The sequence below is a fragment of the Lonchura striata genome, chromosome 2 (genome assembly GCF_050655825.1).
Source record: "Lonchura striata isolate lonStrDom1 chromosome 2, ASM5065582v1, whole genome shotgun sequence".
Taxonomy (NCBI): domain Eukaryota; kingdom Metazoa; phylum Chordata; class Aves; order Passeriformes; family Estrildidae; genus Lonchura; species Lonchura striata.
In genome coordinates, this window is record NC_140704.1 from 99,057,304 (window position 1) to 99,081,029 (window position 23,726).

At 36.6% G+C, this 23,726-nt stretch overlaps 1 protein-coding gene across 4 annotated transcripts in view; it reads right to left on the bottom strand.

Moving 5' to 3' along the window:
- ZNF407 (zinc finger protein 407) overlaps positions 1-23,726 on the bottom strand; it is a 333,913-nt gene that overhangs the window by 30,512 nt on the left and 279,675 nt on the right. Inside the window, exons 9-10 of one of the 4 annotated variants that reach the window (XM_085571856.1) lie at positions 23,544-23,720; positions 9,102-23,500 (exon numbers count right to left, since the gene is read on the bottom strand). The exons of 2 other annotated variants lie outside the window; for them this stretch is intronic. In XM_085571856.1, the coding sequence (XP_085427982.1) occupies positions 23,578-23,720 (143 nt within the window). In that variant the 3' untranslated portion in view covers positions 9,102-23,500; positions 23,544-23,577. Of the gene's footprint in view, positions 1-9,101; positions 23,721-23,726 lie in introns of those variants that run through there. One more of the 4 variants, XM_085571855.1, reaches the window with a different exon arrangement.

The window sequence follows — 23,726 nt, forward strand, 5'->3', positions numbered from 1 at the left end:
AAGCCTGTTAGCATCCATATAGCATCTGCAATGCAATGCAGAAGTCAGTGCAGTGAAACCGAAAACAAAGCCCATCCTGACAAATGGCTGGTAGCTAATAACACTTCCTCCCTAAGATTAACTTAGGAAAATAAAGGAACAAATGCAAAGGTATACTTAAATGTATATTGACAATTTTTCCTGCAGTTGAATCATAGCAAGCTAGTGCTCTAATGTTATAAAATTACCTAGATTATACAGTAATGTATAATACAATCAGTGATAGCCTTTTTGATGCTGTCATACTGTGTTCTGTAACACTTGGAACCTAAAGGTGGTAATATATAGATATCAATCTCATCAATACCCTGCATTTTAAATAGATGCAAAACCCATTCATCTCCTAATACTACAAGAAACTTTGCACTCCCAGGAATCAACACCATAAGGCATCTATCCCTTTCAGCTGAGCCCAAACATTCCCGTGACACATACAGGAGGAGAGACTCCTGTCCCATACAATGGTGGGATGGGCAAGTCATCCAAATCGCACTGGTTTCAGGAAAATGGTCTGCTTTGCTCTCACAAAAGACAGTAGTGTAGACCAGCTAACCTTGCCCAAAAGCACTGTCATAAATCACAGAAATAGAAATTTTATTATTGAAGGGATATAGCAATTTGCAAGTTTTTAAAGATATCTCAGTTCTGAACAACTTGTCTATGAAAATTTCATTCTACTGCAATGCTACAGTGAAGTTTATAATAAAAAATGCTGCTTAAAAAAATACAAAAAATCAAAGATTTGTCTTAAGCCCATTGCACCCAGCTTTCATCCTGTATTTCAAAATCTTTGCAAACATTTGTCCTTTTCAAGTCAACAAACAAAATGCTTCATCCTGAATATCTCAGAAACAGTTGTGTTATGTTGTGTTAGCAATAATATTTTGGGATTTTCTGTGCTTTTAAGACATGGCAACATACCGGTAAAAACTGCCTGTGCCTATAGTTGCTCATTACAGTTGGACTGGGTGGAGTTACATTGTCTGGAGCTGAAAGGTTGAAGATTTCTCCTAAAAATACGTAGAGACAGCCATATATTAAAGTTTCACTCCAAGTAAATGGAATGTCACTCTTTTATAACTACAGTCCACTATGATAATCCTCTTGGAATGCATTAATTATCGTCCACCAGATAAGTGTCAAAAGCTACATTCCCAAAGGATTATCAATTCCCACCCAATTTCTACTGCGGCTGAATAAGGAAGAAAAGTTAGCAGAAAAAGAAGCAGCAGCATCAAGTAGCTCTTAGTCTTCCCACAGCTATTCTCTACTCAGAATGAAAATACTGCTTTTTGGAACAGCTCAGCCATTCATATAGCTTTCATCACAACTGCACAAGTAGAAGAGAGCCAGTGACATGGTATCTGTGTTAAAACAGGAAAGATTTTGTCCTGTAGTTTCTTTCATTATATAGCAACATTCTCATTACAAGTGCTGAGGAAAAGAAAGAAAACCCTTCACTGCTAGAAGGTTTCAATGAAGACCCCAAACCCACAAAATAGGAGTCTTTCTTCTTCAAGTTCAGGCATTTTTAACCATTATGTCAAATGATTTTCTACTGCTCCCTTTTTTTTTTCCCCTATGCTTTCACTTTTCTACTTTTGAAGAAACAAGAATGTGAACAAAACTCTCAAAAAGACTTCAGTGAATAACTTGCCTGACTACATAGGCAGGAGAAGGCATAGAAAAAGCAAAGTGTTCCAAATATACTGAACAAGACCAAAACCAAATTGGAAACAAAATTTGACTTTTGTGAAAGAAGTTACACAACCACACCCCTCAAAATACACATTTTCTAAGATACTGCACTGCTTTTTTTGTAGGCTTCTAGATGTAGTTTACTGCTTGCAATTTAGGTGCCTGTGTGCAACTCTGCCATTTGTGAAAAATCAGTCCATCCAGCCTCACAAAAAGAGAAGAGTATGTAATCAATTGAGAAATGCACACACATCCAAACACATGGATCGGTAATGACACCTAAATCAGCACCACAGATTTCTCTGCAGGTATAACATTACAACCGTAGTATGCTTGGAAACTGGTGGAGATGAGCTAGAAGAATTCTTTGTTTAAAGTAAACTCTACTGCACAGAAAAGTTAGTGGTGAGCCTCTTCATGATGCTTTTGCTTCTGAGTTATCAATGAGGTGATAGCCCTGCATGGAATTAAGAAGAATTAGTAATGTTTTATATACAATTTATACGTTGTAGTTGTTTTTAGAGGTATTGTGCCAGGCCCTGTAAAAACACAGGAACCGAGGGAAGCAATCCATTGAAAGGCCTTGCAGTCTAGAAACAAAATAAGAGTAAAGTAATGATAGTAAAAGCATAATGTTGAACAGCTTACACATGGCCACACTATTATGGAAAAAAAACCTTTTTATTCACCTAATGTCCTAACAAGGACATTTCAAGCCATTAAGAATATTGACCTTTTACTGCATTTCTTGCTATCACTATGGGGCACCACGCAGATGGAAATGCTGTGCAGTGAGACACTTGTGGTAGATTCCTGTAGCACATTTTCTGTAAGAAAGAATGTCCTGGGAAAATTCCAGTATTTTTAAGTACATAACACTTTCCCTGCAGTTTAAACTGAAATATAGTCATATAATGTTGTTCTGTGTTGAAATCCTGCAAGTTTCACCTCAGCTAATGCTTGGTTTTCAATGGGTAGTGAAGCCCTTTGGATGTTATGGAAAACTGTAACAGATTTCGACATCCTTTATGACAGAAGATCTTATAGAAATATTAAACTATTACAGTAAATTTAGAACTGAAAGCAACTGAAATGCTGGATTGCAAGATACATTCCTTGTTTCTTCCTGTACAACAGTAGCAAGTTTTTACTAGCACGTACCACAGATCTAAAACCAATTTGACTTCTACCCTACCTTGTGCAACAGTAATAGCAGATCTTCCCACTGTCACTGAAATAGGATGAGATTCTGGGTTTTGTTTGTTTGTTTAACAGGGCTTTTTAAATGAAAACTTTGGGACATCTGTGGGTGCCTTGTATTATATTAACACATGCACCTCGCTGTCTCCTGTCTTAACAGTGTGTTGTCACATTAGCAGTTTGGGCAAGACAGAATTGCTCATCTTCCCCTCACAGCCCATCTGGTTTCTCCCAAGCTGCTCAGGCGACAACACTCTAAAGAAAAAGCGATGTTATCAGGGGCATGTACCAATATATATCACACATTGCAGCATGTTTTGTCATTTACAATGCATCATAAAAAGTTACATTGCATCTGACCTACAACATGATGTAATGTAAAATGACATGCTTACATTGAACAACATTACATTACTCAAAAATCTGAATTTAAAGAAATAAGCATGAGGAGGGGTGTCTATTTATTTATTTGGAATGCTATAAATTTTGACAGACACTAAGTCAGCCAAGAAAAAGGGGAAGGAGGAGCAACTAAATATTTAACTGCATGGCTGCTTAGCCACTTCCTAATGCAAATTTTTGCAAACAAAAAGAATTAAATAATACACGATGAGATCTGTTGTACATCTTTAATATTAAACACAACAGATGATATAATCACAGAAATTATACCAGTGACTTTCAAGGTGTAAAACTGTAGTCAATTTTCTTCATGTTTTACTACTAAAAAGTGTAATGATCAAGCTGTAAAACTGCATTTTAAAGCTTTCTGTTGGATTTTTAAGAGCAAGAGTGGAAAGCAGAGTTCTCTGTACATTCCACAGATCTGCTTTTTAAGAATCAACATGGTACACACCATGTGAACTGTCACATTAATAACCCTATGCTGATATTCAAATTTTCTGTCTTAAGCTAAAGAAAGATTGAATACCCTGCTGTTGTGTGGCCAAGATTGAAGAGGTGTCTCACTGACATTGTTCAAAGTTTATGAAAATATATGAATGCTCAAATGTCATTGGCTTTGCGCCTCCAACAGACTGTGGTTTTATGAGAAATCAGTCTTTTAATCAAAATGATTGAATACCTTAAGGTCGAATCCAAATATATCAGTTAATATCTAGAAACGTGCTATTTCTGCGTATTTTGCCAAATTTGTGGAGCATTTTACAGCGTTAATTTGTGCATCCCATATTGAAAATTGATCTTGAGTTTTAGCTTTTTGTCAAGCAAAAACATATGGTTACAAGCTCTATGCATTTTATGTGACGGCTGTTGAAGCTGTCACATGTGCAAACTTGATAACCGATGTGACACATACGCAAATAATTTGCTTGTTTAGTAACAATTCAAAGATTCATTATTCATGCAAAAACACGTTGTTTTTTAAAAATGATCAGATGGAAGTAGTCTTCATTTTGCACAATCTAGTCTCATTGGTGTGCAAACACTGATAAAATAAAGCTGGGAACTAAGTGGTATTAAAACAAATCCAAGAATATGGGTATTCTCAGATAATTATTGAACCAGATGGTGTTTTTTGTTAATTCTGCCATCAGTCTGAGAACTTGATGTCTTACATCTGCACTTGGTAAAATAAATTTTGCCACTGACATTATTTCAGTTTTCTTAAAATATTTCAATCAATTTTACACCAAGATTTGCAAACATCTGCCATTCTACATGAATGTGAGATGAAATTATTTGAAAAGAAATTCTTAAGAAAACACTTATCCTAAATTTAACATAGGCTTAGCATTTCTGCTGCTAAGCTGTTGGAAATACTACTTTATGAATATTATTAATAAAATGCTAATCATGTGGCAAAATACTGCTACCTTCAGTTCTGGAAGGAAAAATCTACATAAACCAATGGAGAACTGCAGGTGCATTTGGGGCTGCCATCTTGGAATTTTACAGTCCCTTACTTTGTTCTTAAGGTTGAGAAGTTAGAACTTCATTGGCACAGAACTAATTAAAACTATTTCCCTGGCCTCTGTAAGAATAAACAAACAAACAAATAAATCTGGAGTATGTGACCAATCTATTTAGATCTACTTTAACTCAGTGGATATAAAAACAATCCAAACAGGCATTTAACCAGCAGCTATGTTATTCACCCTAATAGCACTCCTCATAAACATTATCACTCAAGTACTGTACCTCATAAACAGATGTGCTCAATCACTTATGCACGTTTGACACCATATATAGCACTTAGATACTTCCTTTCTGTGATCTAAATCACAGCATTTCTTGAAAATTCAGCTGCAACAGGCAATAAAACTGTAGAGCTGGCTTAACTACTACACTGCTCTACTACAGCAAATCCCAAATAAGATCCCTTTCGCATATGATAGAATAGATAATCTCCCCTTTTGCCAGTAAATGCATACTCTGAGGTACAAGCTGCACCCCAGCAATCATCAGACCATCAGAGGCACCACGTGTGATGGCATTTCATTTATACCAAATATCATAATTGTGTGAACTTATTAATGAATTCTGCAACAGCTGTGAGAAAATCCCTACTGCTTTCTCTAGTTGCTGAGGTTTTATTATGGTGCTTTGCTATTCTAGCACCTCTGTGTGGGTAACACAGCAGAGCACACCTGACATGGCACTCCAGGGCTAGCCTTCTCCAGCGTGCACTCAAGCCATGTGCCTTTGATTCCCAGTCCTACCCTCCTGCTCTCTGGTCTGAGAGGAGGAGGCAGGAACATCTCTGAGTAAGATGGTATTTAAGAGAGAAATGACTCTTTGCAGAAGGACTAGGAATCCCAGCTGAAAATGTGCCAACTTTCTTTGGTAGGGATCCTTCGTAAAAGCTTGCTTCAATGCCTTTTATTTGATGAGAAATGGGAAGGATTGCCAAGGGTTGTCTGCAAAAGGGAAATTTCGGGGAGAACTGGTATGCCTGTCTGTATAAGCAAAATGTCAGGATAATGGCTATTTCTCTAGACACAGATCCAAATCTCCTGAAGTGAACCTAGAATCAGATCAGATGTCCTGTGGTACACTGATTTATCTTGCTATAAAATGGAAAGTACAGCACAGCACTCCACTAAGATTTGCTTACTGCATTTAACCTGACTGATCGGAGGGTGCTATGACACAAACCCTTACACCAGCATTTGTTGGTCCTCTGACCTGGGACCCACTCTACAGAGTATCCAGAATTCCCCATCAGTTCGTAAGCGAAGGTCGTCTTTGAACAAGAAATCAGGGCACGCTAGAAAGCAAAAGAAAAGACACACATGGGAGCACATCTGTGACCAGGTATGCCCTGACACGAGGCTGGCACACATTGAGGGTATTCAAACCTGGGCTTAAGAAATACCCCAGCATCCCCAGTTATATGAAGCACTTCATATGAAGCACTTCCTATTTCCCAAGCTGAGAACAACCACGTGGGTGGCAAAATATAAAAATTAATGACATGTTCCTCAAAAAAAGCAGTGAAAAACCCATCTTCCCCAAAAGTAGAAAATAATACACATTAGGATATTTTAAATCAGTTTTAAAATCATTCACATGGCCTTTTTTAGAGTACAGAAGCCAATGATTGTTGACTGTTTTTTATGTTAGTCTTTTTTAAAATATTTTTGTCCCCTCTCATAGCTTGAGGCATGCAAGCTGGACAGAAGCGATATGAATAAATGCATTAAAAATATACTCAATATATTTTGAGGTAAACAACATTTTATTATCACTAGGTGGCTAGTTTAAAAAATATAGACATAAAAGTTAATTTGTAGATATTAATTGAATACTATTTTAACATTATTCTCATCCAGTATCAGGCAGTTGGCTTAAAAAAAAGTAAAAAAGACTGATATGGAATGTCTTTTTTTTCCCTTTTATAGACTTGGCAAAGACCATCAGTTTATGGCCTGTTTCGTTTCTTGCCAGTAGACAGCACTGAAAGTTATAAAACTAAAACAATTGCTTTCATTTATATCTTTTCCTGATTACTCTGATAGCTGAAATGTCTGAAGAAGTTCAGAATCTGTAAAGCCTGTCACATTATAGAAACATGTCTCTTTAAACTAAATGTGAAATTCCAGTAATTGAAGTGATAAATCTACTGTTTTTGCTGGGGTACTTTTGATGAGAACTATAGTAGTAAATTAGAAATTATTCTCTGCTGTTATATCATGGTAAAAGCCTTTCCATTATCTGTTGTCAGTCACTAGGTATGGGCAAATAACTCAGTTGTCAATCTAACTGTGAAACCTTAAGTTCTGGGAATAATCAATAAGGAAAAAACCCAAAAACTCTCTATTATCTCCATGTAATTCTTTAGACAACTTAAAGTTGTTTTTTCCCTTTTTATTTCTGCACATCTCATTTATTCACAGATATATTGGATATCTTAGAATATTTCATTTTTTATAGCAAGTTTCATGTCAGCTCGTTTTCAAATTGTATATGAGAGTTATATTTCAATATGGGTAAGCAGATCTACCTATGTGTCTATATGCAATTTTACACATGATACAGACTTAATTAAATTAGCAGTAAAAGCCACCTACATTTTATTATTGATTTTTCAGCAACACTATTTATTGACTAATATTTCTATTTTAAAAGTCCATGATGTTTTGCTCTTTCATGGATTCATATGAACACCATTTGAAAGACCACAATGAATCTGAACATGAATACAAAAAACAACTATTATATGCCACTTACATTACAATCTGGATTGAGGAAAAAAAAAGTAAAAAAAGCAAAAGCAGCCCCTTCCATCAGTTATGATGCCAAACCCTTGCAGCCTTGCTTTGTGCAAGAGACAAAAGAAAGCAGCTTAAGGAGTTCTTAGCACTGACAGCTACTAGTTCCATGGTCACTGCTTATGTCATTTAACCTCCCCCTTCCTCATTCCATCAACAGGTAAAATAGAAGAACAAAGTCCTAAAACAAATCCAAACTCAACTCATGATTACCAGCTGGACTGAAATGAATTTTCAGAAGGATGTGTGGATGGAATCAGAGAATGTTTAAATAGAGTATTTTTTCCTTCCTGATTTTACCATTTAATGGAAGTAGGTGTCATTTGCGAAATTTGGATGTAGGTACAAATTCCAAGCCCTGGAAATTTAAAAGGTTCAGATTCAGCGTTCTGAATCAGTCTCAAGTTTATGTATTTTAGAGGGAAAGAATTATTTGCACATAAGAGGTGAAAATTACTGTTTCAGCTGTGAGTTTGACCTCCTAGTATTAGAATAGGTGAACAAATAATGATTAAAGTTTTTGAAATATAAACTAAAACCAATCAAGGAGAAGCAAAGAAAACTAACAGAAAACTATGTCTAGTAATTTTCTTGGTAACTACTGAGAATATTAACAAAACCTAATAAATATATATACTTCAATTTTGTGCACTTGGAAAAAATGCTGCACAAGAACAAAGAAAAAACAAACCTGCTTGTAAAGGAAGAAACTCTTGGGTTGTTTCATTTCAAAACCAGATTGCACCAATCTAATATTGTACCAAACAACTTGCTTTGGTACCCAAAGAACAAAGTCACAGGCAAAGGCATAAAATATATGAGCTTCTAGTCCAACTTCCTCTTTGGCCTTGCTTGTAAAGAGAGAGGGAAAGGAAAAGGGGAGAAAATGAGAAAAAAGAGATGAATAAAAATTTGACTCTGAAAACCACTATTTTTCTTGAAGGGAAGAGATATAAGGGACCATAAGAAATGCAATATGAGAAAAAACGCTGAGGCTGAATTTAAATATTTTTCTTGAATACTCAAAGGATTGGTCTCTTGCTATGGTTGTTTTTATCAGAAAAATTTTATATCTCAATTCACCTAGTTACAGGGAACTGTATCTAGGTGTACTAGATCTAATCCTAGAACACAGGTGCCTTTCACTCACTTTAAATTAGGTTTACACCAATTTAACTGCACACTGTACATTATACCATCATGAAGAGTAAGAAGAAAAAACAGAGAGGGTGGAGAAAGGAGAGATTAAATAAACACAAGCAATCAAATTTACTGTACAGTGAGGAGAAAATTCTGATACTTCAGTAGAAAGCGAAGTAAAGGAAAAGAGAAAACATGAGAAATTGTAGAGAGGAGTTTCAAAAAAGGAATGAAACAAAGAAGAAATGGGATGCATGAACTCCAGTGCATCAGAAGGACTCTCTGGAGTTCTTTCCATTTTTCCTCTTTCTTGATTACCTTCTATTTAGCTAGCAGGGATCTCTCTAAATCCATGCTTTCTAGGACACTCCGACAGCACCACAGCTGATTAAAAACAGACCACCTTTGTATAGCCCCACCCTTTTTTTTTTTTTTCTTAAATTGCTTTAAAAAAATAGTTACTTTGCAGGTTAGATAAAGCTCACACATAGCCTAAGTCAAGACTGAAATCTGACTATCCAAACTGTGTTTTACAGGATAATTCTGTTTGGCTTTCTGTTTGGCTTGAGAAGGTATGTCCCATCACATAGCATAAAAAGGTTTTCTTGCCATCTGGCTCCTGAATAAACTGCTGTACCATAACCTAGTGTCTGTTTGTCAAGAAATTTGATAGTCTGGTTTCAGTTATAACCTGTTTTCATTTTCTAATTTTTCTTAATGCTGTCTGTGATTTTCCGTGACTGGCCCCTGTCTGGTAATGCTCCTTGGAAAGTCTGATAAAATTCATGCCAGGTATCTTTTCATCATGTGAAATCAAAAGAGTAGAAAACTATCATTATAAAAACAACCAAACTAAAATCAAAATGTAATTCAGATGCAGCAGGATATTGGAAATTTGCATGTATATACTATGTACACACACATTTGAGACTGTGAAGAAAAGAAAGACTAGAAAACAGCTAACTGACAGAAATTCACCTCTCTGTAGACTCCACAGCCAAATAAGTTCTAAAATCTTTAATTAAGCAAAATTTTTTGCATAAAATTTTGTTTGGTTGAAATATCATTAATGCCCATCATGACACTTACAAGAATGCCCTTCCTGTAATACAATACCTGTAACCATGTTCATATTTGATCACCATCATGCTATAATGTAGGATTGAAAGGGAATTTGGACTATTACAGATTAGAAAATGCACAAAATGAAGACCAACACATGGGAAATGCATCAAAAAAGATATACAAAAGAAATTTCTCCACAGATAGAAAACATTAAGATTATAAAATTACTTTTATCCTTATTGTGGCAGTAAACATGGAGACTTTCAAAGTAAAAACATTAACACCTATTTAAACATTAGAATTTTTAAAAATTGCACTAGGAAAAACCAATTAATGAGGTAATTTTACAACACATAGTCTCTCAACTAAATAAACAACAGATGCTTTCTGAAAAGCATAAAATAGAAGAAAGCATGGCACAAAAAGGAAAAAAAATGTTCAAAACATTAATGTCTCTCCATAGGTGGGAACTGAGAAAAAAAAATCCCCACAATAAAATATTGTGCAATGAAGACTTCACATTTCATTCATCATTCATCAAACAAATTTCACAATGGGAAATTATGATATTCACAACCAGTGGTGTTCTGACTTAGATTTTGTCTTATTCAAATCAAAAGAGAAAGTTGGGATGACTAAGACTCAATTCAGCATCAGAATACAGTTCGTAGTTCAGCTTGCTCAAAACTACCCCAAAGAAACACGGCTTTGAAAAAGGTCACTTACAGTCAGTATTAACAGTTGTTAATCCACTTGCTTCAGGACTTAATTTCTGATCCACTTCAGATCTCATACATGCTGATTTCTCTTAAGAAATGGACTTGTTGATCCTTGTGGATCTCTTCTAACTCAGAATATTCTACAACTCCTGTCTGAAACTTCTGATTATTTTTTTCTTTATCTTCATGCCTTAACTTAGGAAAAAATCCAAAAGGATGTGAAGTTTGTCTGCCAAAATTTACATGCATATGACTAAACTATGGACCCAAGCAACAGCCAAAGCTTATGTTGTAAAGTGAATCATGTCAGCTTTTGCAATTCCTGTTCTTCAAAGTTTACCAACGATAACATGATAGTGCATTACACTTGAAAAAACCCAGCTTCAAGACAAAGAATGACTTCATGAGGCTTTTTCTTCTCTTTTGTTTGATGTCCAGAGTAGGTACATGAAGTTTCTTGAGTCAGCTTCCTTCTTTGTGGCAATTTTCTAGATTTTTACCTCAGACAAGATGTTAAGAAAGTCAAGTTTGGTCTTGTTGAGCTTGGCTGAAGGACAATGGAAAAATACAAAAGGCAATGAAACCCTTTGGAATCCACAAATTCAAGACTGTATCTCTTCGGGCAAAGTTGGGAAAAGTGGAGTCCATGTTCTGATTTTGGGATGGTTAGGGGCAAGCTTCACACAACAATAAAACTGGAATCTTTTGAACTGTCATTCAGGCTTTAGGTTCTGGTTTATAACAAAATCACAGCTTTATGACATTACTTTTTTTCCCCTCTTAGTCAGGAACAACTGAATATTTTTATTATTTTTTTACCTCTAAACTGCAGCTGGCAGAGCCAAATTTGATCTTGAATAAAAAGGGACTTCTAAACATCTATATGTCCATATGAATACTTAACATACACCCACCAGATCTGAGAATGGGTTTTACATAATTCTTTAGTGAACATGGCTAAGTAGTATCTAATTTAGGTTCTAGTTCTTCCAGTTAGATACTTCACTGTATGGAATCACTCACAAGCCACCTCCACCAGTAAATCTCTTCAGTTAATACTGGCAAAGCCTACTCTACTTAAAATAAACTTCCAAGGCATAACTTTTGGCCTGAAGTGAAAATTTCAGTACTCTGTATTTTACACTACTTAGAAGCAGATTTCCTAGGTACATCTGAAAAAAATTGCTCTAAGTTTTTACCTACTGAAGATATTAGCATCTTCAGTTCCACTCACGACTTGAAAATATTCATGAGCAATTCAGGCCATATCCTCTCTACTTCTTTTGCTGTATTTAAGACAGAAAAAAAATAAAGCATCAGTCATCTACTTCTTTAATTTTAAATGCAGTATTTAGGGCTGCACCCTGATGAATGGGCAGGAAAATGTTCTTTGTCTTGCTCCTAGACTGACTGAAAGACAGCACAACTTACAGTATATGGGTACTCTCCAAAGTGAGGGCTCCTCTTACACACCAGCATTATTCAGGGACTGTTTAACTACATGCCACTGGAATAGCCAAACAGTCTAAAGGAACTTTCCATTAGGTAAATCCAGCCAAACATACAGAAAAAGTAATAAAATATTAACAAGTTTTTAAATCAATTTTTTTATATGTGATTGGACTTTATTCTATTAATAACTAGCCTGCTCTCCTGCCTCTTTTAAACAGACATACTCACTAAAACAAAATGGATATCTGTCTTGAGTACATAATAATAAATAGTACATTCCCTTTTTTTTCATGTACTTTGGTCACAAGGGAAACAGCTACTCTGATCACATTATATCCTTAAATTACAGAAACTGTTAAACTAATTGTTATACCTATGTACATGATAAATAACTAAAATCACTGGGTATTGGTGGCCCACTGTGGTGATTACATTATCAGTTCCCTCAAGTTCTCTTTCAAATTCTCTTGAAATTGAGCCAGATATCATGTTACCAATTACACTAATTGTTTATTTTCAGACCTTTTCCTCTGACATACACAAAGTAACTAGAAATCTCCTCAGGTTTAGTGAAATAATGCAGTCCCCATGCCTACAGAATGATCCCAGGCTTGAATCTTGATCATCTTTTATCTACAAAACTGTCTGTGAGGGCATCTACTGCCACCCAGCAAAGCAGTAGTACATTCATGCACAGAATTTTGGCCATAAATTCCAAATCAAATGCCATGCATATACTTTCAAAGATATTACTGTTAATTTGTGTCTAATAACACAAGTTCCACATCAAACATTTTTGGTCCATTTTTGACAAGAATATTTTTACTGTCCTCTAAAAACTTATATTTTCTAATGGAAAATCACTTAAAATGATTGTTTGAAGTGACCATCACTGCTACTCATCTTACATTCTGCAGAAAAAAGAGAAAGAAAGCAGCTTTTTATTCTTTTGTATATCCTCATAAGAGAAGGAGTACATGAAAACTGAAAGCTAGTCTGTAACAGGTACACTACTGAGAAATTCCTATCCTGCATCTGCATTCAATACACCAAAACCCACTAATTTTGCTGAATTAAAAAAAATGGGATTTGTATATGCAGATGGAGGGCTTAAAAATCAGCAAGAGCACTTCCAGTTTCACCCTTTGAAATGCGTACCAGAGGAGGACAGCCACCTAAGTTCAGAAACAGCCAACAGTTTATCCTTCAGACTTGTGAATACTATTTCTTCCAGGGAGATTGCCACACTGCTACAGCAAGCCACTGTATTTAATTGTTGTTCAACTTCCTATGTTTAACGGTGGTATAAAAAAGAAAGCGAGACTAGAGAAAAATAAGACTTTTTACTAAGCTGTTATTGTCCCCTCTGGTTTGCTTCCAGGCCCCTCAATTTGAATCTGTGTTGTTCTATTTTGAGGATGTTTTCAGATGCATTGAAGTGCACTTCGACAGATCCTTGAAGCACAACATGGATTGAAATTAAGTTGCCTGAAGATATTAGTAATAGAAATCTCTGACACAGAACTGCACATTGAGAAATTGCTTGATACTTATTAGAAAGCTTTATGTTAATACAACACTGCTAATACAGAGTTCTTTGAGAAAGATTAATAAAATTTTGTTAAAAGAATTTGCAAACGAAGCAGCAGGTTTGGGGAAGAAGGAAGGGACATTCATAAAAGACATTCACAAATACTTAACAGGCAGCAGCCTGTCCCTCCCTAAAATAAAGCAAAAAACCCCAACCCTTAAGTGCACGTTTACATAATAATTTAGAGATTTACAGTTACCCGTCCTCCCCATCCTTCACCTCTTTCCATGACATTCTGTGAAAGAAAAGCAGGTACAACTATAAAACATTACTTTTCCTGTTTTAGCATCTAAATTTCAGGGAAATTGGTTGCAGAAAAATATATTTAAAAGCATTCTATAAATATTTTTACTTCTAGATGAGGATTTCATAAGTAAGATTTAGGCCAAAAATAGTAATAGCTAGGTCATTAATTCTTCCCTATTAAGGAAGTTTACAATGGAAGTACAGACAGAGCGTCAGCTATCATGGTCCAAACAGTGATGTCTCAATAAACCTGGCAACTATTTAAAATACCCTTATAGGATGACATTTTAAGGAAAAATAAGATTCTATCACTTATTGTCCCAATCTAACTGAGAGAATATTTCCCTTCCCCTCAATAGATGTTCCTCCCAGTAGAGATGGCAGGAAAATGAGGAACACTTACTGCTCTAGCTCCAAGCTCTTGAGCATGGAATGCCCTGACCTACGTGAGACAAGACAGCATAAACACAAATCTATGATTGCTAATTAATTCACAACTGTCTGGCTTTCACCTCTGCCAGATTTTCACAGTGGCATAATTAGCTGTAGCAGACCAAGTCCTTCCTCCTGTTTACATGTGTTATCTAGATCAGCAATAGTAGCAATTCAGTTACGCCAGGCAGATACTGTCCATTAATAAACAGGATTTAGAAATAAATACTAAAAATAGACTTTTTGTGGACAATTTGCAATAGAAGGTAAAAAGTCAAAATCACAGAATGCCCCATATGCTATTGTATGTATGGCAGAATGGCAGACAGTCAGAGGATGCAACTGCTTGCAGGTACCTGCTATCTAGTTGTTCTATAAAGCTTTGTTAACACAGTCCAAACAAGATTGCTGCTGAATCCCTGCTCCCAACTTAAGCTAAATTATAACATATTAGAAGAAATATGTAACATTATTTTGCATGCTGAACAAACATAAATGAATGAGCTCAGCTGCCCACTGGTGGTATCTGAGATGCTGAAGGCCATTTGAAAGGTCCACCTGGGTCAGACCGGCCAGAGGAGGCACTGGACACCACGCCCTCCTGGAGAGGGAGTGGCAGCTTGGAGGGCAGCTCAAACCCAAGCATGTGAGCTGTGTGTGAGCAGCCCAGCCAGGTGCCTGTATGCCCGAGACTAGCACAGCTCTAATTGTGACCAATTTTTAGAATCCAGGTGCTGACTGCAAGGATTAACATACTGTCTTATTTCCACAGACTGTTTGAGCAGGCACATTTTTTACATTCAAATTGCTCTACACAAATCTCAGAATGTGTTTAAATGAAGAACAGAAATTCTAATTTGCCATATCTACAAGCTATAGTAAATGGCATGAAGTCTTAAAGTAATATTCTACATTTAAAAACAGTTTGCTATTTCTTTAGAAATCCTCTGTTCACAATAATTCCTGCCTGTAATGAGTGGGATGTCTTAGCCTGGTCCATGATATGCTACACCATATGCTGAAAGTTATTTTAAAAATTAGTACTCTTGTGAGTCTTTTACAATGATAAGCTTTGTTAACACATTCAGGACTACACTGTTCTTCCTGGCAAGTTAGGACTGTGTGATTCCTCAGCCATAGATATGGGAACTATCCAAAGCTGGATAGTCCTGTAAATACTAAAAAGGTGCCATTTCACAACTTTGGGAAGTCTCAAACAGGGAAGACATTTTGGGAAGACAGAATAATTGGTATCTGTCAGAAGGCCATGGTCAGAAGTTGCAAACTGGGAAGAAAACATGACTATTAGGAGTGGTAAGTAATAGAGAGGGAAGGGACTGAAAAAGTAAAGAATGTCATGAAGTAACTGTGTGCAAAAGCAAGCTAGAATGTGAGATAATGGTGAGAACAAAGAGGAAAAAAGGTAAGTAGAAATGGACTGGAGGAGCAGGAAGGAAATAAAGGAGAAAGGCTGGAGAAACTATTAACAGGAGGAAGAACAACGAATTAGGAAGAGAGGAATAGGGAAAAAAATGGGAGAAAGTCTAAAGAAAAAGTTAAATGAGTAAAAACAGAACAGGTGAAAGGAGTGAGTAATGAACAGGCAGAAATGACAGAGGTAAGAGGAGGTATGAAGGAAGGCAGCGCTGACAGAAAAGCAAAACTGCTGTGAAAAAAAACTAAAAGGGGGGAGAAAGAGTTGAGGAGCAGCCTTAAGAAAGCATGGAACAAATGTGCCAGGTGCTCTGGGTTTGGTGTCAGAAAAGTGTGACCTCTTCATGTGAGCATACTGCATGGTTAAAAAAAAAAAGAAAAAAAAGAAAAAAAAAAGACACTAAGAGCAATATGAGCAATAGCTATTATAATAATCTAAATGTAATATTATTTGTTAATTTTTTTCCCACCAGAAGCTTAAGAAATCCTTTCAAGAGAGTTTTTATTGGTAAAAATAAAAATTTTCAGATGCAAACTTGTCTGATTTTACCTAATTTTCTAAAAGCTTACATTCAATTAACAAAATACAAGCCAAGTTTGGGAAAGGAATTAGTTTCTCCAAAACATTCAACAGCTCCAAGTAAAATGGTAAGGCCTTTTGTCTTAAAGACCAGAAATGCAAAAGAAACAAAATATAATAAAAAATGAAAATCCAGGTACAGGAATTATGTATTTCATACTGAATAATTATTTCTGTACTGCCCGTAAATCCTCTCTGGTAAGCTGTGCATCTAAAACTCATCGAACTGCCAAGGGGTAAACGCAGCTCCATCCATCACACAGCCACTTGACAAATACATTCCATAATAGAAGTTTATTTTTATGGGAGGCTGAATCAAGGACTTTCCCATGCATACAAAAACTTGTCAAAATTATTTATGAGTCTTGCTGAGACACACAATATGTCATATCAAACTCCTATTTTCCTTCCAAGCACAGACTGTCAATATCTCTGCTACTATCAATAATGTGGAACACCGCTGCTATAGGCCCTCAGGATTTTGAGGTCATTTGCCCATCCTAGGCTGCTGCCAGACGCTGTCTCTAGCTGCAATGCAGCTGAGGAGAGGTGTATTTACAGCCTCTATGAGGTGTAGTTAAGGCAAGCACTGGGGACTGCAATCAAAGGCTTTGCCAACATAAAATAAAATGGAAACATATGTTTGAAATATTACAGTTGATTATATCTAGAGTTATGAACATAATGAAAAAAATTGCACTGGACTAAATTAGAAAATTCAAAAGCTTACCAGCATTTTCTGGCATAATTAAACAAATAATCGCTTCTGATGAATATGTTTGCACCTTTCTGAAACTATGCTAAAGAAAATCCTCACACAACAAGGCTATTAATATTCTTTCTGACCAGAAAGTTAGTTGAAAATCTCATGAACTTTGATAATAAAGAAGTTAAACTCCAGAAACAGAGTTTATTTAATACAACCTGTTTTGTTTGCAAAACAACATAAGAAGTCTTAAAGAAAATGCCATCATTTTTGCTAATGCTAATCCAAGCATTCTGTGCAAAAAGCATTTAGATTTCTGAAGGCCGCAGCCCCATACATTGTTTAGCCATATTAATTAATTTCACCAATATTATTTTTTCTGCTGTTTTTTTTTTCACAAACACTACACAATTCCAGTGAGATGTGAGATCTGTCTGAGATGTGGCTGAACTTGACATTAATATTTTGAACCTTTTTGGAATCCAGCCCTTTCCTCACTGTGCTGGACTATCCCTTTGCCTCTCCACCTGTCACCAGCTCTGCAGGAATGTCTCTGCTAACCCACTGGGCTACTGGGAGCCACCTCTGCGTGCAGCTGCTCAGGCGCCTCGGTGCAGCACTTCTCTTCCCAGGATCATGACGGGAACAACACCACAGTGGCCCCCAGAACCAGTGTGTGTCTCACAGGGCTTTTGTGCTTGGGATACAGGCTGCTCACCTGTAACACACTCCTGCCTTGTCACTGAGGCACGCCTCACCATGGGAACCACTTGCACACCACTGAGAGAAACACTAACTGGGCCTTCCTTGCAACAGTTGAAAGAGACTTTACTTTTTCTCAAGTTAAAACTCTCCACAGTGCAATAAGTGACATAATTACAGCCTCACCGTGCTTGAACAGATAGCTACAACTACTTGACCAAACACATAGACAAGAAAAGGCTGTTTCTAGGCTGGGCAAGAGATCCCCACATTGTGACGGATTTGCTCTGCAGCTCATGTGCTAAGTGATTATGGGTATAAAGGAGAAAGGGAGATTCACAAGGACATGGAAAGAGGTTCTCCCCTCAAAGGAAAAGTTGCAGGTTCATCTCAGCCCAATTGCTGCTGGATGTGAAAGACTGACATGTGGGAAGTCACAGAGCCTCTGAATCCTGTAAATTTTTAGCCCATCCATGAATAATAGCATGCTCCAGGGATAAACTATCCAAATCTGAGAGAAAGAATTTTTTCAATGAAAGCTCACAGTGGGAGATTTATTTAGCTGTCCCCTCAGACTCAACCATCACAGTAGAGGAGATCACACTGACACTGGAATTAGCTTTGAAGGAGCTGTCTTGGGTATTGGAAAGAGTGTGATGGCAGAAGCATAGAAATCTGTGGAAAATTCACACTGCAAAGACTGAGGTACTGTGCTGTCAGGATTACATTGTTTCCAGTATTGTAAGCAAGACAGCAAAACATGCTGACGCAAAGTGTTGCTTTTGTGAAGACACTGCAGCAAATATCCAAATATCCATCCAATGGCAGCATTGTCCCATCCACTGAATTTGGTTTTAGAGCAGCTGGTTGGGAAATTGCATAAAGCACTAGGCATACAAGTAAAAACTTACAGGTTCACTCTCATCAGTGACATATATACTCGAAGTCTTATTTTCCAAAAGGTATGGTACCTGCTGTGATTGGTACAGAGGGAAAAAAGAGCATCCCAGAGGAGTTCCTTTACTGTTTGATGGGCTGACAATTCCCACCCACTCAGTTACCTACTGCAGGGTCAGTTTATGGATCTTGAGAACCTGTGTGTAGCCTGGAGGAGATTTCAGGCTGAGGTCTATAGGGTTGACTAACGCTTCTTAAAAGACTGTACAATGCCTGTCCTAGGAAATCAGATACTATTAAATTCTACCATCTCACAATCACTGTCTTCTATAAATGCTAGCATAAAACCTTGACAAAATAATAATAAATAATGAGGAACAAGACAATAATTTGATTGTCAATTTAGGGCTAAACTTACAGAAAAGACTAGAAAAAAAGGATTTCTCATAATTTTTGAGTGTTTCACTAGAATAGGTTTGCATTGTTGTCTTCAAATTCAGAGAAGGCTGTTTACAGCCAAGTCAAGGAAAAAGAAAAAAGTACTAGCAGCCCATGTGAACATATCCAAATTTGTACAGGAGATGCATTTCCAGTACTTAAAAAACCTCCACTTTCTTACAGCATAAGGGCAACAGAGCTATTTAACAATTTTTGTTAGTGGTTTAAAACTGTCAGGAATCTGGGGTATTTTAAGTGGTATACTTTCCACATGACGTAGGTGCAACTCATTTTGTCCCCCACAGAAGCCATCATGCCTATTACTCTTTGAACACTGCACTGCAAATGTACCTTTTAGAAGAAGAACAATATAATCCTATTGATTTTCCTCAGCCCTAAAATGTAATAATTTGAGATTATTTTCAGGCAACAATAAGGCTTTATGACCTAACAGCTGATCATTTCTTTATACTTCACCACTGACGTGTATTACTAAACCCAGAATCCCAGCTCCCGTTAAAGGATATTTATAAATACAATTACTTATTTAAGTTTAATGTTCCTGTGATAAATTATATGATGCTAATAAAGTGCTGTACTTAGTGTACCACTCTTATCTTCCGAGACAGGGAAGATGATGCCAAAACTGACTGAACAGACAAGGAACAGTATCCACTGTATTTTACACTTCAGGATACAGCAGTAACTAACACACAGCAAATGCCCTTTTACTCATAACCATTTCACAATATTACAAGAAGGAGACATGTCAAAGATTAAAAGATGGACAGTCTGAATCAGCACTGACTTGCATCCTGAGTAGCCATTAACACTTGTGCAAAATAAAACAGTAACATTCTGACTAGCAGCAATTTATATTCTCTTTTCACAAGTTTTAATGACTGCACTAGAATGGGGAGGAAGAGGAAGTACCTTGCTGCATTCCATCAAAAAGGCAAGAAACTTTTAATAGCACTAAAGGTATAAACTTAGAGTGTGCTATAATTATAAGCATCCATTTTCACATCCTATCCTTTATTTTCTTTTTTAGAAGTACATGATTGAAATTAGTTGGTTTGGCCTCTTTCCTGCACTGGTCATGTTTTTTTTGCTGGTAAAAAGAATCACTCAATTTCAGTTACCTTTGGAAGAATTTCTAGGAAGGACACAAGAACACAGTTGCTCTATGGTAGCTGCTCTTTTCCCTCACCGAAGATGTTTCACTCCTGCAATGTCCTTAAGCAAACATTTTCCTTGTATTTCTGTCAAACTAAGGAACTTTGTTAGCAACACCATAGGACAGGAGATAACTATAGAGCTCTCTAATTGTCAAGCTCTTGCAAGGGCTGAGCCTGATCATTCACTGAATTGTTGAGTTGATGGGATTCGTGTAGCTGGTTATAAATTGATAATCTAAATTAATTCATTCAAGCAGAAATCGATTTTGTAACTCCTTGAGAGCTTGTAATAATGCTTACCTCCTACCGTTAGCTGCATTCTCCGTTTCATAAAGCTGGTCGGAAACAGCTGGATTCAGGTGACCTGCTAGCTCATTAAATCTGTTACATGTTCGTTCTGGTAAATGATATTAAGCTGAAATGTCCTTGCGTTGATTTTTTTTCCTTTAATTTTATGACAGAAATAACCTAATTTGTAACACAAAATAACAATCTCCTTGGATTACTTTGCCTTGTTAAAATATTTTATGCATTTTTCATTTACACGAAGGTAATGGAAAAACACTTAAACTATCTGTTATTTAAGCCACAAGAGATATGTTACTGAAAGTCTGATAGCTGCAAAAATGATTGCCTCTTCATAGTCATTGCTTTATATCGGTAATAAAAGGCGGACAATTCAATTCATCGGTTAGTAAATAAAGTACGATAGTTTTTATTTTATTTGTTCTGCATTGCAAGAACAAAAATCAGATTGCTTTTTGAATTCACTTAAAAATGGGCTCATTACTTTCCTTTTTTAGCTCCAAGGCAAAATGTTTGGTGTCTCTTTTGAACATTATACCTATTTTAAGATACAAAGTAAATATTACCTAATTCTGAATGTCAGATTAAAAGCACAAATTTCTTTCATTGACTCCTCTATAATTACTTAAATATTGGTGTCAGGACTGTCAGTAAGAAGTCATAATTGAGCACCTCAGTATGGATTTGATACTAAGCATAAATACTTATTTCTCAGAACCTGATGACTTCTAACTATCAACTTTTATGACAAGAATAGAAGAAGTGTCAAAAATTACACTGGTGGAATGTGCTGCAAGGCATGAAATGCACGCTTGCCACAAGACAAAGCACAAATTCTATGAAGTCCAGAGCAGAAACAACACCTGTTAGGAAATGGGAAAATGTGATGCTGCTCCTCTATACAGTCCATACTTCCCACATCTACAAGGATAAAGGCAACTCTGAATTGAAAAGCCTAAATATGCCCTTGAACATTCCAGTTTGCCATTTCCAGTAGACGTCACTATAGAGCAAGGATTCATGCAGGTTGAAAAAATGGCAACATTCTCCAAAGGAATTACGATAAAAACATTTAAGAAGGCTTAGCTATTAAGATAATAGTAGCTAAAATCAGAATTATTAGCTTATTAAAATTAAAGATCCATATAAAGATAAACCATCCTTTTAATTATCAGAAAGAAAAAGCAGTATTGATTTCAAGCTTCTGGCAATAGCAAAGCACAGAAAAGCATAATACATACAAAATATGCCTCTCTTTCGGGATGTATGAAAATCCCAACGTAACACTAAGAAATGCATATACGCGACACCTCAAGTATCATGCTCTCTAACATAAAACTACATGTGATACAGGTATTAATGCAATGAGCATACAGCCATATATGCCACTACCCATAAAGAAGCAACTGCTTTTTCACTCATATATTTTTCTGCATTTATTATCACCAAGCAGCCTTTACCCATTCCCCACATCCTAGTATTTACCTGTAACAGAATCATCAAAATTCTGTCCAATAGCATTTATTCAGTAAAAGAAAAATCAGCATACAGTAACAGTGAAAGGTGATGGTAGCTTTCAGAAACATAGTGAATGTATTCTGGGCTCTAACATGCTGATGAAATGCCTATTATTCTTTTCCTGTTTAAAAGAAACAACAGAAAATAATTCTACCCACCCAGTATTTTTGTTTTAACATTTACTGCCTTAGGAATTAAAACTGTGAAGTCCATTCTGTGCTGTGGCTTTCAATCCTAACTGGTTGGAGTTTGTCTGAAAGACAAATGCTACTCAAGGTAGTGCAAGGCTAAATGTTGTAGGCAAGTCTCTGGGAAGACTTGTCTCTGAGACATAAATTGTAATGACAAAAGGCACATAAAGGGAATTTTTTCACTATACCATACCTCAAACAATGTGTCCTGTTTCCTCTGTGAGCTTGGGTAATTTGTCTGGCCTACACAGAAACGTCAGGGTGAAGCTTTCCCCAATTTTCTCTACTGCTTGTGATCTGATATTTGCATAACAAGGTGAAGTACTGTCCATGCTTGATACAGACTGCAGAGTATAAAGCAACATAGAACATTGCCTTCCAAGAATACTGGGGCAGAATGAGAGAAAAAAAAAACCTCTTGCCCATTGTCCCTCCTCAGGAGTGTTGGTTCAATGGCCATTGGCTCTGGGGTCTTTGTTCTGTGAAAGGGAGCACCTGTAGGAACAGCAACTACTTGGAAACACTTTTACCAATTTTCTTGAAGCAACAATGCAGAAATTGAGCAGGAGAAGCTGTTCATCAGACTGCACCTATGGATATTTCCACTGGACAACTTGGGTTGTGTTGGAGAAGTGCTCCAGTGTCTGAGATAGGAGATTGGAGGTTCTGGGGACTGACAGCTGACTCCCAGCTTGAGAACTCACATCTGAGCTTAGTGACTGAATTTATCTTAGTGACTTATCTTCTGGAACTTGAGAATATTTTGGTGTGCTTCTTTGTTAATTTTGTTTAGAAACTTTCCTTAATGACTAATGAGTCATAAGTTTTGTGGTGCCTCATACAGCTATGGCTCATCCTCATGGTGCACTCCCAAACATGTGCCTCTAAGTGCCAAAAGGGGCAATGAAGTTAACCTGGGTAAAATATTTGTACACATTATTGCTCTGGAGAGGAAAAAAAAAGCTCTTGGGTTAGAGAATAAACTAAGGCACACTGCTTGGACTTGGACTTATGTACACTCTGTTGGATACAAAATACTCTTAGGTGAAGAACAGATCCCACGACTCTTGAGATAAAACAAGAGCAGATGAAAAGCTTACCAAATGAGTGAGCTTTTTTTGCTCTGCAAGGGAAGGACTCCTAAAGGAAAAGGAGGAGCTCTAATTGAAAGAGAGGTGCACCTTGGGCACTGGTTCCCAGAGATGCTTTACCAGCAGTATCAACATTAACAGTAGGTTAGTGTAAACGCTTTACCAGCAGTATCAACATTAACAGTAGGTTAGTGTAAACATAAACGATGCACAAACACAAATTATATCAAACAGCAAAGGTGTGAAGATGGAGAACATGAAACTGCACCAGACAGAACAGTCTCAGCAATTCTCCTACAGTAATTTCCTACCTTCAAAGTAATTGTAGTTCTTGGATGGTTCACACTCGTCCAGTTATATTGTGCTGTAT